A 19,251-nucleotide genomic window follows, 5' to 3' on the forward strand; every position below is an offset into this window, starting at 1 on the left:
TATCTGGCAATCCTCCGGCCACCAGGTCTAAAGATAAACCTCATAAGGAGGCCAAGTGGAGGGGTAGACCCTCCGGAGGTCTACCGAAATTTGAAGGTGAACTTACTATGTACGGAGTACAATACAGACTACTCTGTAATAGTACGGAGTAGTATAGTAGAGGATCTGATCTGATCGATTTCTCGGATTTTCATGCATCCATTCCCAAAAATTTCCGAATACAGACCAGATTCAGAGCATCGCGATTCGATCCGTACTCCTTTTTCCAACAACTACCCCACTAAAGGATCTGCTTTCTTTCTTTCTTTCTTTCTTTTCTTCGACCTGTAACAGGTACAAGTACGGATAACAGAGCTCAGAAAAAGCTAATTCCGTCACGTCACCGATCACCAAACACGAGCCAACAGCCGCACAACATTGGAACCGCCGCCAGCCAGTCAAAATCTGAATTCGGTTGTGCGGTCTGGACACGGCATCTGATCCTGGTCTACCCCTGTCGTGGCGGTGATTCTTTTTACTTGTTTTTTTTTTTTTTTATCTATCCTCAAGAGTCAAGACTCCTACTATCTAAACCTCGGTCAGGAGATGTTTCTGTCTTTTCATCAAGGAAGATCCTATGGTTTTGTCCAAGGACTAGTAGACATAGGGCGTCCTCGGTGATACAAGCATGGTGTTTCATCTCAGTACCTATCCATGCATCTATTACCTTCTCGGTTGAAAGGACGATCTAGGTACGGAGTACTGTCAGAGTATGTATTGTACGGAGTACACTGTACTACTGGCACTAACTACCCGTATTTAGTTAGTAAGTTAGTAGTACTAGTAGTACGCCCCCATACAATACCGCGTGAACTGCCAAAGGATGGATGGATAGTCAGCGGTCAAAAGTATGTTCATCCTTCAGAGAATAAATAGATAGACCATGGCAGCTACTACCACCTACTCTGGGAGACAGGTAGGTCAGGTCCAGGAACTTACCTAAGTTAGGTAACTCCCTCGTCACTGTCACTCGCTCCGCTGCATTAGATCGACCTAGACAACGTACAGAGTATAGCGGGCGATCTAAGATGCTAAACATAGCAAACCTTGCATTGGCCTTCTCGACCGTACCAGGGCTAAGCGATCTCATTGGAGGAAACCCAGGAGGGGGGCATCTCCCCACTGACACCTGGTAAAATCTGTGACTTTTCGAATCCTCCGTCGCTCTCGGGGGGGGGGGGGGGGTTTCTTCCTCCGTTGATTCGCTCGGAAAATGAAATGGCACGATGTGATGCACAGAAACATCCTTCTGGGTGAGCCCCCCGGCCAACGTAGCAGCATGGTGCATGGTGCATGGTAGCACTCTGCGTAAAGTCACGCTGCATTGTTACCATACAGAGTATGAGTCTGACAGCCTCTCTCTCTCTCTCTCTCATTCTCTCTGTGTATGTATGTATGTATGTATGTATGTATGTATGTATGTGTCTAAAGAGACTGACATTTGACTAACTCCTGACTAGTAACTAACTAATACGGGGTTCACACCTACATCATAGACTAATTGGAGTCTGGAGTCTGGAGGACTGGCTTCATGAGGTAATGTCTTCTGACCGTGACCAACAACCGTGCCCAGCTCGGCATTTGCCCAATAATTCGCTTTTTTGACTGTACCACCCTTTAGTCGCTCTTCAGAGCGGAGAGCAGCACTCACTTACTCTACCGTGGACCGACAGGGATACTGATAGAAAATCAGGCAATTGTACGGATACATTACAAATGCCCAGACCCTAACTACTAGTTAATAGTAGTATAGTTCTGGGGTTGTGATCGCTGTACGGAGTCCAAGGCGGGAAGATAGAACCCAGTACCAAGGTATGACCTATTGTCCGACTGCTTCAGATTCGCCAGTGAAATCATCAGAATGAGGAGAAGGAGAAGTGATGAAGTCATGCCGTTTACTGTGTGTGTGTACTTTTAGTGCGGCGTATGTGGAGTTGTCAAGTTATTATTAAACTTCCCAATGTGGAAGCAAGCAAAGATCCTAGGTTGAACTTGGAACGAACACGAGAGAAAAAGGAAAGGAGGCTTCCCCCGTGACCCACCAGTTGTTGATTTCCCAAGGGTCTCATTTACTCCGTACACTGCACACTGTAAGTGTGAGACTGTGAGTGGGTTGCAGAGGGGAAAAAATCTTCAACTCCGATAAGGGCGCTGATCTAAGGAGGAGTAGTTACGGAGCTCAGTGAGGTGCCTAGTCAACGAACTAGTTAATCATTATCCATGCCTTTCTGCCCACCTAAACCGCTACCTGCTTTAGGTGCGCCACACATTCTTTATGATCATACATTCTTCGCGATTTTTTAATATTTGAAGCTATATAACAATAATAATACTAGTAATTAAAATAAAAAAACTCTCTAGCTTCTTTAATATATCTTGTATTATTAATTCCTCTTTAAATTGATTCCTATAAGTATGGAGAGAGTAAAGAACTATATATTTTCTTTTTTTACTTTACTAATTTTCTCTGTTTATGTTTAGCATCCTTTACCTTCCTATCTTTAATTAATTAAATAGTATTACAAACTCTTAGAACCCTATTACTAAATAGACCTTTAATCTAGTACTTAGTATAAACCCAGTATTAAGGCTCTTATATAGCCCTAATCCTTTAAATTACTTCCTAGGTTATTTTTAGCTCCTTAAGCTTCTCTACCTAATATTAAAAGAGTTTTAATATATTCTACCTTACCTAGTTAGATACTTTATTAAGTTTCTTTGTAACCTTTACCTAATTCTTTAGAAGAGTCTCTATTATTGCTAGAGAACTATTTTTAATGCTAGAAGATAGTAATAGTAGTAGAGATAGAGTTTAATAAAGATTAATTAATATATCTAGTATATTTATCTAATTTACTAGTTTTTTAATAATTTTAGTACTATTAACTAGCTAGATACTATATTCTTTAAAGGTATCTTAAATAATTTACTAGTAAAAAGTTTAGTTATAGATTAGCTAGATAATCTTTAAGAACTCTACCTTTTTATATAGCTTACTCCCCTATTAAGATAGTTTATTATTCTTAAGGTAAAAATTAGTCTTATAAGTAAAAAAAGGTTTTCTATTAAAAGATTAGTAAAGATATATTAAATAAGCTATAAAATTAAAGAAAATAATATTATTTTTCTTATAATATTATAGAAATTTAAGTATAAGGTACAAGCTATAGCTATTAAATATTAGATATTATTTCTTACCTTACTTAATATAATTAGGATGCTTTATTTTAGTATTAAATTAATATAATCAGGCAAGTATAAGTTTATTAGTTATCTAATTATTTAAAGATATTATTATTATTATTTTAAGTAATAATTATTTTATATTATAATACTAGACCTTTATATAGTTACCTGTTACTTTAAAAATAAAAAATAGGTTTATTACTTAATTATCTATAATAATATATTTAACTATAATAATATTTTTACCTTGCTTATTTTCTATAAGATTAGGATATTTAGGATCCCTAAAAACCTTCTTATTATAACTTTTACCTAGTTAGAAATTATATTTATTAAAGTTATAGATAAGGCAAGCCAGGACCCTGCAAAGAAGTAATTTTAAAAAGTTATACTAGTATTAAAGTAAGCTAGTATTCTCTACTTATATCTATCTTAATTCCTTAATCTTCTACTTTACTAGAGCAAGTCCTAGATCTACTAGTATATATAATTTAAATTAATATAGCTATATCTTATTAACTTACTTATCTAATCCCGCGCGAGCAAGTATCTAATTTACCCATGCTATAATAACTATAGGAGTTAGTAGGATATTTTATTTCTATATTTATATAATCTAGTTAATTAAGGCCTTCTTCTAATATAGCTATAGAAGGTTTTTATTTATTATTATTAGTATTACTAGTATCTTTAGTTTTTTAAGGCATGTTTAGAGCATAGAGTTAGGTATATTAAATTCTTGTGTAATCTTTATAATATTTGGTTTTTTTTACTTTTAAACTATAGTAATAGCTTCAAGCAAGCAAGATTTATTAAAATCTAGAGATTTAGGCATGTTATATTGTAATAATAATAAAAATAAGTTAAAATATCAAAAATCGCGAAGAATGTGTGATCGCGAAGAATGTGTGGCGCACCTAAAGCGGGTAGCGGTTTAGGTGGGCAGAAAGGCATGGATAACGTCTAACTAACCTCCCTCGTCATTGCCATCATGGACTCTCCAGTCTCCACTCAAGAAAGAACAAAGGAGACGGAACCCTGAAGCATCGAGTCGCGCACCCAATGACAAAATCGTTTCGGATTCCCACTCCGCAGCCTGCATGAAAGTACTAGTGACTGTACTACTACTAGTACTAGCAGTTTTTTTTTTCCCCCTACCAACTTACTCCGGTAGGTACTAGTGGAGAATAGAACGCAATCCACAAACCCATAGAGTCCCTGACTGAGCACGTTTTAGAAAAGAAAGGGGAAACCGTTAAGTTCCGACAGAACGCCTGGATAATCGTCATTTAACAACCTAGGTTATTGTAACTTTTGCCAAGGTAAAAAGGAAAAAAAAAAAAAAAAAAAAAAGTCAAGTGGGCCAAGCTGATCCGCATCTCGCGAATCTGCTGCCGACAAGATCGATATCCGAATCCGATTACGAGGGATGGTCCGCAGCAAAGGAAAGAAAGGGCTAACCCTGCTCGCCTCATCTACTCCAGTCTCCGTATAACTATTCGCTATGCAAGTTGATGATGCATGCTGTCTTGAATTCCAGTAGATTATTCAATGGCCTGTCCTAGGTTCTAACCCTTGTAGGAATCCACCTTTCAATTCCACTCCAGAGGTTCCAGGTCAACCCTAGCCCTACGGAGTACACTCTCGTAGTCTACATCCTCCGTACTCCGTAGTCCGTACTCGTTTCCTTTAAAGTTGTCATGCAGGGTGCGGTTGTCGACTAACCCACACGTGAGTTGATCCGACTTTTCGGCGAAGCCTCGGTGAACTTCCAAGGATCCAACTTTGCATCGTGCGACTGGGCGGTGGGTGCATCGCTGCCAAAATAAAATCCGTGGTGGTGGTGACTATAAACCTCTTAACTTCCGGTACTCCGCTAAATCCACCTAGCACGGAGAGGCGTGGGAGTTCACGGGTTTTCGGCTACTACATACTAGTCTCCTAGGTCAAGGCTCCACGGATGGGTCCACAGCCATCATCCGAACTCTGGAGTAGTTCTTTCTCGGCAAATACCTTTCAGATCGTGATGATTATGAATTCTGACCCTGTACTATACGAGCTACAGGACAGAGTACCATTCTGGATTTTCTCCGTCTTCCCTGAACAGAACTATTAGAGCGGAGACCTTGGCTCGGAACTGGATGCCTAGCATTCCCGGTCTGCGAATTTTCTGGAAGGACGGAGTACGGAGTATCGATGGGTCCCATAATTTATGCCTTCCATGTGGTCCCTAGCAATGGCATTCGGTACGACGTGTATCACTATCCGTTCGTCCTTGAAGGCTAGCTGGCTGGCTATTTCCGAGGATGAAGTTTGCACAAAGGATTCGGGATGTGACGTGGGATCAGCCCGCCGGGATTGAAACTCTTTGAGTTGCATCCGGACTCTATATACTCGAGACAACCTTGATTTCTTCTTTATCTACGCTGGAGTACAGACCATCAATGATCAGCATCCTTTCTGCTGATCCTTCTGCATGATAGTACAAAGCTTGTCGCACCAAACACGTTATTATTATCGGAGTACTCCGTAGTCCGTACTACCTAGTACTAGAGATCGACATCCCTGCCTCAGGATGACTGAATTTGTAACTCTTCAGATCCTCAGTTGCTATTATCTTATGGTGATGGTGATGATGATAACTAATTATACTTGGGCTTAGTTAGGTATTCTTTATTCTGCACCAACTCAGCCCCTCTTATCCCCAACACAACCCTAATGCAGTGTACAATGCTTATTCTGACAGTTGTTGTTGCATATTTCTTTTTCTTTTTCACTTTCAGCTACCTAGGTAACCTCACTTGTTAGACCATGATTATCTACAGGCTCTGACAAGTGATTCCCACATTTTTAAGAAAGTAATAATAATAATAATAATAATAACAGAAAAGTAACAGTAACTGTAGTAGTAATAATCCAAAATATGCATGTTACACCTTACATCACAGCCCTCTCTATACATCCACCAGCCTCCTAACTCTAGGGATGCATCAATTACACTGGTTGCCAGGTGATCCCTCTCTCTCCGTTTAGGTTCCTCGTACCTTGATCGCTAATCGGATTAGAAATCTCCATTACCTTCACCTTCAAACCTCGAGGGACGAGTCGTCAACTACACGGCCCTCCTACACAACGGGGAGCTCATGCAGGGGCCGAGCGACAACGCCTCTAAACCTCCAGCTCTGCAGTAAGGTACACATGCACACTTATCCACGCCTCCTCAAACTTGACCCTAATACTGTTACTTTGTGATTGTTTTCGTTCCGAAGCAAGGTAAGTACCTACCTAGGTAGGTAGGGCGAGCAAGCAAAGGGCGCGCAACGAGGCTCGCTGTTGCAACAACTTACTACACCTTAGTCCTCCAAGCGTGCCGGATATCTACTTCTGGTGTTGGAGTTGCATTTCTGCACCTGGAATTAGTTATTCAACTCCCGGAATAACTAATAACTACTACTAACTATGTCTGCCAATGTCAATGCCAAATCAATTCTTTAACTAGTATCGTAGCGATTGCAGCGATGAAACACAGACTGAACGAAGAACAAATAAACACTATCCTTGGTCCCCCGCCTGGTCCCAGGCAACAAGAGCAAGTCGCCCTGTTCTACTCCGTATTGTATGCAAATATCAACCCTATCCGAGAATCTACAACCGACATGGCTCTGCTTTCTTGCTGCTGCGCTACTGTTGAACTGCATCTCCTCGGCTAGGACTCCGTACGGAGTACTCTGGAGTACCTACAGGCGGCAGTGTAGTTGATCGGCACTGTTATGTATCTCTCTAAGCAGCCGGAGGCCAATCTAGCCAACTAGACCCGGTATGGTACATATGGTATGTCCATGCACGCGCCCCGGGCATCGACCATCCATCTCCAAGATCAGGAAAGGAGAAAGAAAGATGCGATGTCGATCTTAATACCTTATGTAGTACGTACCTATAGATAGATAGGTAGGTGTGCTATTCTTGCCTCTGGCCTTCAGGTCCCGGAGTATAGTATCCGTACTGTGATCATTGCAGTTGGTGGGATGTGAATTGCCTTTGGGGCTGTGTACCTGCCTATCCTTTTTTTTTTAGGGGGGCTATCCATATATAGAATACGAGGTATGATATATGATGATTAATATATTATCGATCCTTATCTAATTGTGACTGTGACAGTGGCGGCGGCAGTTATAGTTCCATGATAGCTGCAGTTACCTCCAGCAGACATAGCATACATATTGCTACTAGTATACTCCGGAGTAGAAATTTCGGAGAATTTCAGGGAATTCAGGAAATTCATGGGGATCATCGTATCGTGCCCAAGACCACACAATATCTCTCACATCTAGGCCTAGTAGATACTCACTTTGGGAATTCTTTCCCGTAATACGAATGGCGTCAGGATTTTGGGGCTCTAACTTTGCACTATACAGGATCCAGTTAGGTCCTGCTAGTACTGTAAAATTAGAACTTGAATGGGACAAAGGGGTCCGGAGTATCCGTAACTAAGCTTCGATCGTTAATATTCGACCGATATCGACTCCTACCCAGTACGAGGTAGGACCTAAGGGTGGTAAGGGCCCTAAATACGAACCTACCTCCCGTTTGCTACCCAAGGTCGTAGATATAGGTAGTATATATATTATATGTATATGTATATGTATGTATGTATACTATATCTATTACACTAATCTACCTAGCTACATAATAACCAGGAATATACCTGTGCCTCCAGAGCTGTACCTCTCCATCCAAGGTATCCATCCATCCCACATCCAAACACTTACTCCGTAGTAGATCCCAGATCCAAACCCAGGAACAAGGTGAAACAGCCTGAAGGTTCTGGTCTGCGTCTGCGTCTGCATTTGCATTTGCATCGACTGGGATAGCTTCGCCACTCACGGAGTACCTGTCAGAGTCATCTACAGAGTTACCTATCTACTGAACTTACCGATTACTTGTAACTCCGTATGATGCATACATAGTTATAGTATACCTACGCAGTGAAGAATGATTCCACAACTCATCTGAGGAAGTCAAGTCGTGGATTTCTTCTATGTATTTATTGTATTTGTCTTGCCTCTGCTATGTTGGCTACCTATACGGCTGTATATATATATATATATTGTTGGAGTGCTGCACTCAGTGAATGCAACCAGCACCACCATAAAGCAGCATCACCATAAAGAAGAAGATAGTGACACGTGACTACTTTGTGTATTTAAGGCTACTATTTCCTTCTAGATCTCCATGCTTCCTCCAAGTATCTCTCTATTTCCTAGTTAGACCTAATTAAACCTATTTCGGTCAACTTTCTACTATTATTATTTGACAACCTTTATTAGGTTATAAGCCCTCCTTGAGGTTCTATTTTATGCTTTATAGACCTCCAAAAATTCTTATCATACTCCTATACCAGAGATCTACTCCCTGATTAGATAGAGATCCTGGCAGAAATACTACCTGTATTACTGTTGTGTTACTCTACCTGGGCGATAGTATGTGGAAAATCTCTATAATTTGACCAAAATGGCAACTAAACCTACCCCTAGTAGATACCCTGATATCCCTAACTTACCATACCTACTTTTAATGGCTACTACCCCATTTACTGATAGCTAAAATCAAGTAATAAAGTTAAAGAATAGTACATTTAACTTGAGCCTGATAATAGTATTAGAAAATAATTTAAAATTTAAAATTTGGGCTTTATTTGTATAAATAGAGCTAAGACTTTATAAGATAGATAAGTTTCTTGAAAGTAATATTCCTAAACCATAACTTAATAATCCTAAATATAAATTATAGGAACTTCTTTTATAAATAGTAGTTAGTTAGATACTATATTTAATAAGTAAGAAATTAGTAGAGGAACTACTAATAAATACTACCTTATATATCTTTATAGATGATTTTATATAGAAGTTATAAAGAATAGTTATTAGTAGTAGTTAAAGATATGTATACTAGATATAGAGAGAAGCTATTAAGATTAAGTATAAGAATTATATAACTATTAATAAGTTTATATTAGACTTTATCTAGAAGATAAATACTTCTAATAGGTTAAAGATAATTATTATACCCTATTAAGTAATTACTATAATACTTTAGGAGCTTAAAAGAGATAATATAAGCTTTATAGATTTAATCTTAAATAATCTAAGTAATAATCCTATTAAAATAACTATATAGAAGCATTTTTATGCTATATATAATATAGTAAAGGATAAAGTTTAGGAGAATCTATTATTTAATATTATATCTAATACTGTAATGCCGGCCATGAATATACTAAATTCTTAATTAATAATGAATAATAAAAGGAGGTAGTAGTAATAGTAGAAATATATACTATTATAGAATATAATAGTTACAGGCCATATTAACTATTAGTTAAAGTAATTAAGAAAACCTGGAATGCTATGCCTATTTTATAAAGAGGAAAAATATAATACTAAGGACTACTTATATTTAGTAATTAATAAGTAGAAGGAAGGGTAGAGACTAATTTTAATACTTTAGTACTTTAAGCTATATAAGTTAAAGAATAGGAATAATTTAATCTAAAACCAAGCTATTACCCCAGCTATATAAGCTAATACTATTCTAGATGCTAATAATTTTATACTATTTGGAGTTAATATACTAATAACTTTGATATTGACTACCTTTAGGAATAGGTGGTTATATAACTCTAGAGTAGGCTATATAGTATATAATAATTATAATCTCTTTAATAACCTAATTAAAGATCTAAATAATTTTAAGAATTATAGTTTTATTATCTCTAATAGCAAGGTAGTATATCCCTAAGGTTATAGAAAAGTAATAATTTAATTTAAATTAGATAATAGTACTTTAATATTATATTAAATAGAATATTTTTAGAATCTAAATATACTATATAACCTAATACTAGTAGAAAGAATAAAGATGGAATTAAGAATCTATTTTAACTTGAAAAATTAATATATTCGTGAGATAGTAATAAATAAGGTAATTAAATATATTATCTTGGATAATAATATCCTATTTTTAGTTCTAAATAAGGTAGTGATCATGCCTACTATACTAATAAACTTATTATATTAATAATTAGGTTATCTATCTATTAAATAATTAAAGCACAACAAGGTAATACTTTATAATAAAAGTAATGACTTGGCTATTAATAACTTGCCTGCTACTAATTAGAATACTGAATCATACTACGAAGTATGTTAATTATTAAAATTAAAGAAAAAGATATCCTGAAAACTATAATTATATGTGATAAAATTATTATAATTTATATATATAGATCTCCAAGAAATCAAACTAATTAGAAGAGATAGTATTAGGTATATCCTACTAGTTCTAGATAATTATTCTAGATACCTTTTTATATAATATTTGAAGGCAAAAAGTGAATTTTTAAAGGTATTAAAGAAAATATATAATAATTAGCTAAATATAACTAGTATCTATATTAGAAGGGTTAGATTTAACTCTACTCTTAAATTTAATAAGTATATTAGGTAGAGCAAGGATTTTAGTATTATATATAAACTAATACTACCACAAACCCCCAAGAAAAACAGCACTATTAAATAGTTTAATAGCTATATAATCTAGACTACCCGCATAATATGTATATAAGTAAAAATAGAACTAATAATATAGCTATATAGTATAGATATAATAGTCTATATTTTAAATAGATTAGTTAGGGAAGATAATAATAAAAGAAAGTTACTTATATAACTTTTTTATAAAGGATTAAATATTCTAATTAAAGATATTAATCTATAATATATTTATATATAGGAATATAAGATATTTATAAATATTCTATATAAGAATAGGATTAAAAGTATGAAAATATTACCTAGAGTAAAAATTAGTTAACTAGTTAGATATAATAGAGATTATATCTACAAGGTATAGTATCTAGATATAGGGAAGATAATTTAGTTAAGGGATGTGATATTTAATAAAGGTGATATTAATAGAATAGATAGAATATAATTATAACTTTTTAATAGACTAAAACTAAATAATAATAGTTTATCTAGAGTAACTATATCTATTAATACTAAAAGGAGAAGAATAACCCATAATAATATATCTTACTAAACCTTACTATTAGTAAATGACAATGAAGTTATTATAGGAAGAATTTAAATATTAATACCTGATCTAGCCCTACCTAAACCAAACCTACCAGAACCAGAGGCAGGTGCTAACTTGATATTTCTGCACCTACCTGCCTCTGGGGCTGTCTCTAAAACCACCCTACCTGACCCAGAGGCAGGTATCGAACTCATCATACCCAAGCGGCCACCTGCCTCTGGGCCTGCCTCCAGGGCTGTTTCTGAAACCATCACCAAGCAAAACAATCAAGTGATTAGTAAGGATGTGGAGGAGATAGTAAGACCTAGTATAGAGGAATAATCTAGGCAGGGTAGATATAAAGGGATAATTAACTATTTTACTATAGATAATCTATATATTAGTTAACCTATTTTTGAAAGGATACTAGTATTATAATTAATATAAAGGCTTCTAGAGTTATTTACCTAATATAAGGAGATCTTACTAGTTTTAGAACCTTCTAAAGATAACTATGCTCTAATAACTCTAGATATACTAAAAAGGAAGCATTTAAAGACTAGAAAGTAGGTTAAATTTAATATTAGGAAAGTAGAAATAGTTAACTAGGTAAAAGCATGGAATCCTGCTAGTAGGGATACTAGTAGTAATATTACTATTCTATAGAGATCTTCAAGATCTATAAAGGGTTAATACTAAAGTATTTGCTTTAAAGATAAGCAGGCAAAGTAACTATAGGAAGAGGAGGTAAAATAGGAATAATAATCTTAATCCTAGTTTATATTATCTTTAAAAATGCTTCTAGAAATACCTTATTTACTAGGATCCTATCTAAAGTTAGAAGAATTATCCAATATAATTACTATAATATTACTAGATCTTAATAGTTTTATACTAGAGATTAAGCTTATAAAGACTTATAAAGTTAGAATCTTATAGAGCTATATTTAAGTAATAAAGTTATTATAAAAGGATTACTAGATATAAGTAATATAAAGTTAAATTAGTAAGCTTAAAGCTATTTAGACTTATAAATTTATATTATTATTAAAGAATATAAAGATCTTACTAGAAAAATAGGTATATAATTTAAAGTTAGATATAAATAATAATATATTATAATTCTATATAAGATAGATTATGTATAGAAACTTCTAAAAACTAAATATAGACTTTAACTAAGTCTACTCCCCAGTAATAATAGATACTTTAGTAAAGCTATTTTTAAGTATAGTTACTTATTTTAATTTAAAATAAGTATAATTTAATATGGTAACTACCTATCTTAATATAATAATTAAGGATTAAAAGATTTATATACGCTAACTAACTAGTTTTAATAAGTAAGATAATATAGTATATCTATTACTTTAAGCTCTATATAAATTATAATAGTCAGTATTTCTTTAGCATGAGAAATTCCATAATATTCTAGTAAAAATTAGTATAAAAGTAATTAATAAAAACTTATACTTTTACTATAATTTAGACTAGTAGTTAATACTTATTATTTATATTAATAATATAATAATTACTAGCCCTAATAAAGTAAATATTTAATAATTTATAGATAAGCTAGAAAGATATTTTAAATTAAAGTAACTAGGTAAACCTATATAGTTCTTGAGATATGATATTTATAGACTACTTAATAATCTAATATTAATATCTTAATATACATATATCCAAAAGATACTCTATAAATAGAATTTCCATGATCTTTGGCCATGTCATACACTAATGACTCTGGGATGGAAATTAACTAGAGAGATACTAGATACTAGTAGTATTATTCCAGATACCATGTATGTCTCTATAGATAAAGATGATATTGCCTACTATTAGGAGTTAACTAGATTATTAAATTAGATTACTATTTAGACCTGACTAGATATTTAATATACAATAATATAACTATTATAGAGGAATTATAATCCTAGCAAGTCAGATTATAATATAATTAAATAAGTTTTCTAATATTTAAAGAAGATCTTAGACTATATAATAGTCTTAGGCTATTTAGATAATCTATTATATATATATATTAATATCTCTTATATAGATTATAAAGATAAGAAGTTAATAAAAGGCTTTATATTTTTTATATTTAAAGTACTAATTATATAGAGATTAGTAAAGTAATTACTAGTTATCTTAAGTTTAATTATTACTAAATTTATTACATAGGATACAGTAATAAAGCTAGTTATATGGCTATAAAAGCTATATATAGCTATTAGACTAGAAAAGTCTATAAAAGATACTATACCTTTATATATTAATTTTGCAAATACTATTATATTAGTAAAGAAGCTAAATTATATATCTATACTTTACTAGATAGATATTTACTACTTCTTTATTAAAGAGGTAATTAAAAATAGCAGAATTTAGTTATAAATAGTTAGTAGAGAGGATAATATTACTAACAGGCTAACTAAGATACTACCAACTATAAAATTTGATAAATTTATTGAGAGGTTAGGTTTTGGTAGGTTAGAGATAGACTCTGAATAGCTTCATGTAATAGATGTATTACTAAGGGGGGTGTGTTGGAGTGCTGCACTTAGTGAATGCAACCAGCACCACCATAAAGCAGCATCACCATAAAGAAGAAGATAGTGACACGTGACTACTTTGTGTATTTAAGGCCACCATTTCCTTCTAGATCTCCATGCTTCCTCCAAGCATCTCTCTATTTCCTAGTTAGACCTAATTGAACCCATTTCGGTCAACTTTCTACTATCATCATTTGACGACCTTCATCATATATTTTTTTCTTCTAAGCCTCGGATACCAAAGACTACCTACCTATTTACCCATGCTGCTAGGACCGGAAAAAAAAAAAAAAAGAAGAAGAAGAAAAGTCATATGTTCGTTGAGAAAGGATCATTTCGGAAACAGTATTATTTTATCCAGGTGGTTTCTATATATATTTCTCAACTACATACTAGTAGTAATGATATGGTGTCTATTTATCCACTTAGCTGGTAGGGCCAGTATTCTCCCACAATACTCCGTACTGAAAGCTTACACTCACCAATATCTTTATTATTAGTATTATCATCATCATCAGTAACAGCGTGCCATGGCCGGTCGAACTAGTTACTTGATTCTACACTAAGCATCACGATGAACGACAAACCCGTCCCCTCCCAAGATAGTCCCCACACGTTTCCCGGCAAATTCTACGGAGACAGTTGGACCATCTCAAAGAGTTGGGAATACGATTTTTGCGTAATCAATAATGCATTTCTAGAAGGATAGAGACCCTGTTGAAGATGCGCTCTGCTCCAGTCCTACTTACTGCCAACCCGTTGTTATTTCCTCTATATCCAAGGTGGACTGCTTTCAGAATTACTATCACCCGTGCACGACACAAGTGTCCCCTGGAGAGCTTTTCCGCGTCACGGAACAGAATGACTGATACTTAACCCTCTCTCTCTCCTGGTCAGTCACGTCTCCGCTTGCTTGAGGGTCCGTCAACCACTCTACGGTTGGGACACCCAACCACATTATGGCTCCTGTGAAGGCGTCTGCACCGGGCAAAAAATACCAGAAACATGGCCAGTAAGAGGTGCGGGCACAGCAGTCTCCTGAGGATCGTCCCTGCGATGGCTGCGCTGGCTAGCTGAGCGTGGAATCAAGGGAATCATCCCGGCTCTTCCCAGTTCCAATCAACGCTTTGCTGGATGGAAGAATATCTCAACACCATTCGCCTTCCCCTTGGCCATGTCTCACTCCACCTAAAGGGGTACCCCAAACAGATGCACCGTCGATGCTCGCCCAACTCCCACCACCATTCTGCCGACTGGCAGCCTCAGAACATTTCAGAGCTCTCCTGCACCGTTCGGTTATAACACACCGGAAACAGTCGCTCCCAAAATTGATACATGCCTGGGTGGGTGGACTTCTTTGCCCCCAGCCATCGAGCAAATATGCATTCCGTTCGAAAAGGACTGGCGCTTCGGTGGTGGACAATCTACGCACCCTCGTAAGGAGGTGGCGCGATAAATGGGAAGGTAATCAGCAACCAGTTTCGGTGCACTTACCTGGTCGTATCTTTGGAGGGCAACATGATACTTTTCGGATAGACCGACGGCTTTCTTTGTCACCATTTCTTTCTTGACATCTTTCGCTGCTTCCGTGTATATTCGGGAGAGAGTCTCCCGATCCAGGTCCACATGCTCCCCCAACATCAGTCCCCCAGGGAATTTCCAGCCGTGAATTTCGTAGATCGATTCAATCAAACGAGTAAGGGTATCTGCTTGGCAAGTTTCGAGGATGACCCCGTGGAACGCACCCATATGTCGATTGAGTTTGGTCATATCGCGAGTGAGTTGGAGGCTGTCGGAGCATAACTGGTTTATTTTACGATGGAGCATCTGATTGGTGGAATATAATTCTCGCAATGTTGCGCAATATCTCTGTAGAAATCTCGTTAGTGCGTGACTTTTCCTTTGCTGAAACGAGATGCCGTCGATACGCATCCAGGGACCACTATCAGCCGTCAAGACACCAACCATGAGTTGAGATCGCTTTCTATCTGCCCTTTCCCTTGCGGAATTGATATGTGACAGATAGAAGGACATTCCAGGGCCGTAATGCTGCGCCATTTCGGTATCCATGTCCATGACTCTGCTGTTGTCAACGATCCTAGAGTCAGGAAAGGCGGCTGTCGTCAGTTCAATAAGATAAATAACTGTCTTGCTGGGCAAAAGAATGATGTTTGACTGGATATCCACGCTTCCAAAGCCCAGAGCTTTCGAGTTGATCCTGACGGGTGCCTTTCTGTACGAAAAGAAAGCGCGACCAAGTCAACGTGAGTAAATTTGGCAAGAGCAATATAATATATCCCATTATTTTATTTACACTATCAAAGCTGACTTATACTCATTTCGATAGACATGTTCGTACTCCATTAGTCCCCTCCGATTCCGGATCTAGAGCTTACTTCCAGAGGATTTCCCAAATTCAAAGACCAGCTTCCCAAACTGCTTGCTATCCTTCATGTCTTGGAACAGTCCATCGAGGGCGGCGACATCGCTTAGTTCAGCTTGCACAGTACGGGACACCACGGGGTGGATCTTGTGCGATTTAACGAATTCTACCATGTCCTTGAATTCCTTGCGAGAACCCATGGTGGAGCCACGGACATCAATGTTCTTGAGGACAGCCGTCATTGTGAAGGGCATGACTGGGGAGACCGTCATTCCATAGACAGAGAGAATACCGCCGGTCTGATCCATATTAGCCCTATTGCAAGAAACGAGGTAGGATGAGAGGGTAAAAGGTGCTTGCCTTGAGCAGTTTGACGGACTTTTCGACGGAGTCACCGCCGGCTCCGTCAATGATGGCATCAAAGTTCTTCTTTCCCCCGGGCAGCATACCCAGAAGCTTCTTCTCCCAGCCATCCTCTTTGTAATTGACACCTCCCTTAGCACCCAGTTCAATTGCCTTCTGAAGCTTTTCCTCGCTCGAGCTAGTCACATAGACATCGGCGCCTCTTGCGACCGCGAAAAGTAGGGTACTCAGCGCAACCCCTCCACCAATTCCTGTAATCAAAATCGCGGCTCCTTTGCTGGAGTTCTTCTCTCCAGCCTTCGACACTAGCGCTCTCCATCCAGTCAACCCGGCTAGAGGTAAAGCAGCGGCCTCTGCATCGGAGAGATGTTCGGGGGCCTCCTCGAGTTCCGACTCCTCGATTGTGATATAATCTTGCAAAGTCCCCTTATTGTAGAACTTGGTACCTCCCATGATCTTGTAGCCGGTAGGATCTTCCGGACCATCAGGAGAGTCCTTCCAGCCAACTCCCGGGTTCAAAATGACCCGTTTCCCTTGCCATCGCTCTGGGTTCAAGACGCCAGGGCCCGCCCCCACGACGGTTCCGACGCCATCTGCACCCATGGGGACATCAAAGGTTACACCAGGGTAAAGGTGTTGTCGCAGGAAAACGTCGCGATGATTCAGAGCCGCCGCGGTCATTCTCACCAACAGCTCCGTGCCCTGGGGAGTAGGCTGAGGTAAAGTCTGCAGGGAGAGGGGATAGTAAACCTTCCCAGGCTTGCCTTCAACTTTGGAAAGGAAGATTGCTTTCGACATGGCGAATGCAGGTGTCTCTATTACTTTTTGTTCTGTGTATCTACTGGTGAAGAATACAGACTATGGCAGACTGAAGAAGCCGGTGTGTTGGGCAGGATTAATAGTATCAGATCGCCGTCACGCTTGGATGGACGATCGCGCGGGGGAGGAGGAATGAATATTTATTGGTGTTATGGTAACCGAGGCAGTTGGCGTCACAAAGGGCCACAGACAGTAAAGATTAATTATGCTGAGAATATTGAAATACAAATAACTATAACCTGACAGGAAAAATAGCAAGATAGTAAGTAAGTGTAATAATCTCGTTGAAGAGTTGGCATTCCCCTGAATCAGGATATAATTGCCTCGGTCCATCTCTCCCGCAAATATTTATATAGATTTCCCAACCTTCATCAAGATCATTTTTTGCACAACAACCTCAACCATCTCGCCTGCCCACAATTAAGTAAACCAACAAACATTACGAGACCAGACAAGCACACCGGGACCTGAAATAGAGGTTCCCAGAGCACGATGCCAAGTTCCGCGACGCAAAATGTGATCCTCGCCCCCTGGGAGGAGGAGGAGGAGGAGGGGGGGGGAAGCAACAATCTCTATCCCACGGACAGAAACACCTCCCCCGGTCATCGCGAGCGCAACCACTGCAATGTGCACGACTGCTCCATTCGCACCCACGAGGCTCTGCTGGATGGAACACACTAGGTGTTGGGGGGCAGCAAACCCCCGTGCATACAGGCTGGATTATCTCGAGCCGTCTTTGTCCTGTTCGGAGAGATTTGCCTTTCCAATACCAGGCATAAGGGATGTTTTTGTTGCTGGTTCGTTCTGAAGTATGAAAGAGAGGCATTGTAGATTGTTCGAGGGAGAAAAATGGAGAGAGAGAGAGAGAGAGAGAGAGAGAGAGAACGGCTGAGGAGTGATCTGGACGAGTTGGATTGACTCCCTCTGCGTTTTAAGTACCTCCCCCAACTACCTCAATCAATCAAGTACGTCTTTATTTATTCATCTGATTCATCTGCCTAGGTACATCACGACTACGGTGCTGGTATGTTGTCACCCGGCTGTCCTCAGAGCAAACACGGGGACCTACGCCTAGAAGATTCGGGGCTGAGCCGGTGCAACAATAGAACGAGGCAAATTCGAATCGACGCACAATATGCCATAGTGATCAGACACTTTCCAAGGGAGATCTTGAGCCAAGTATCCGATTAGAGAACAGTGTATATATCAAGAGGTTCTAAGAAGGTGATGAGGAAGATGAAGAGAATGGTTCGGAATACTCTCGATTGCGTTGCATAATATAACGCCCAACCAAGGGATGAGCAGAACCATCATGGATGGCGATTTCTGATTCTAACCACGGCGAATCCAGGTCTTGGATCTCTGTCCAGGCTAATCTGCAGTCGTTAGTTGCTGCAGTGCTGCGATCGATATCTACAAACCCCACCATGAGCATATTGGCGACGCGCCCTACTGCAAAATCAAGTGTTAACAGGAATGTCGGAGGACGCGTTTAGGAGAGTGTGTGGTACAGAAAGGCTGGAGAAGGGCGTGTGGAGAGACGTGTGGCTCACATTCCAGACCATTCCTCGCATACTGTGTCGAATTTTTCAAGGTCTGCTTTGGATCCGCAGGTTGGATGCTGTCTTGTTTTATTTATTTATTTTTCTCTTTTATATGGGCCCTCTAAGGTGGTAAGGGATAAGGACATGGTTGGATTCCATGCAATGGATATAAACAAGATTGGTAGCTTCTCACTGGAGTCCTGAAGTCATTGCAGAATCATCCCTCACAGCTATCCACATTGATGCAGCAAAGTATGAACAAACCTCTAGATCTCGGGAAACC

The 19,251-nt window shown here is 38.1% G+C and overlaps 1 protein-coding gene across 1 annotated transcript; it reads right to left on the bottom strand.

Annotated features, from left to right (window-relative positions):
* Positions 1 to 15,155: 15,155 nt before the first annotated feature.
* Positions 15,156 to 17,657, bottom strand: P175DRAFT_0483157 (zinc-dependent alcohol dehydrogenase family protein; the record flags this gene model as incomplete). The annotated part of the gene is made up of 5 exons (XM_040895521.1): positions 16,603 to 17,657; positions 16,256 to 16,541; positions 16,005 to 16,047; positions 15,819 to 15,942; positions 15,156 to 15,728 (listed from the first exon to the last, which is right to left on the bottom strand). The coding sequence occupies exons 1-5, from the start codon at positions 17,401 to 17,403 to the stop codon at positions 15,156 to 15,158; spliced, it is 1,827 nt and encodes a 608-aa protein (XP_040750977.1). The 5' UTR covers positions 17,404 to 17,657.
* Between the last annotated feature and the right edge of the window lie 1,594 nt (positions 17,658 to 19,251).

This window comes from Aspergillus ochraceoroseus (genome assembly GCF_002846915.1).
Source record: "Aspergillus ochraceoroseus IBT 24754 chromosome Unknown P175scaffold_6, whole genome shotgun sequence".
NCBI lineage: Eukaryota > Fungi > Ascomycota > Eurotiomycetes > Eurotiales > Aspergillaceae > Aspergillus > Aspergillus ochraceoroseus.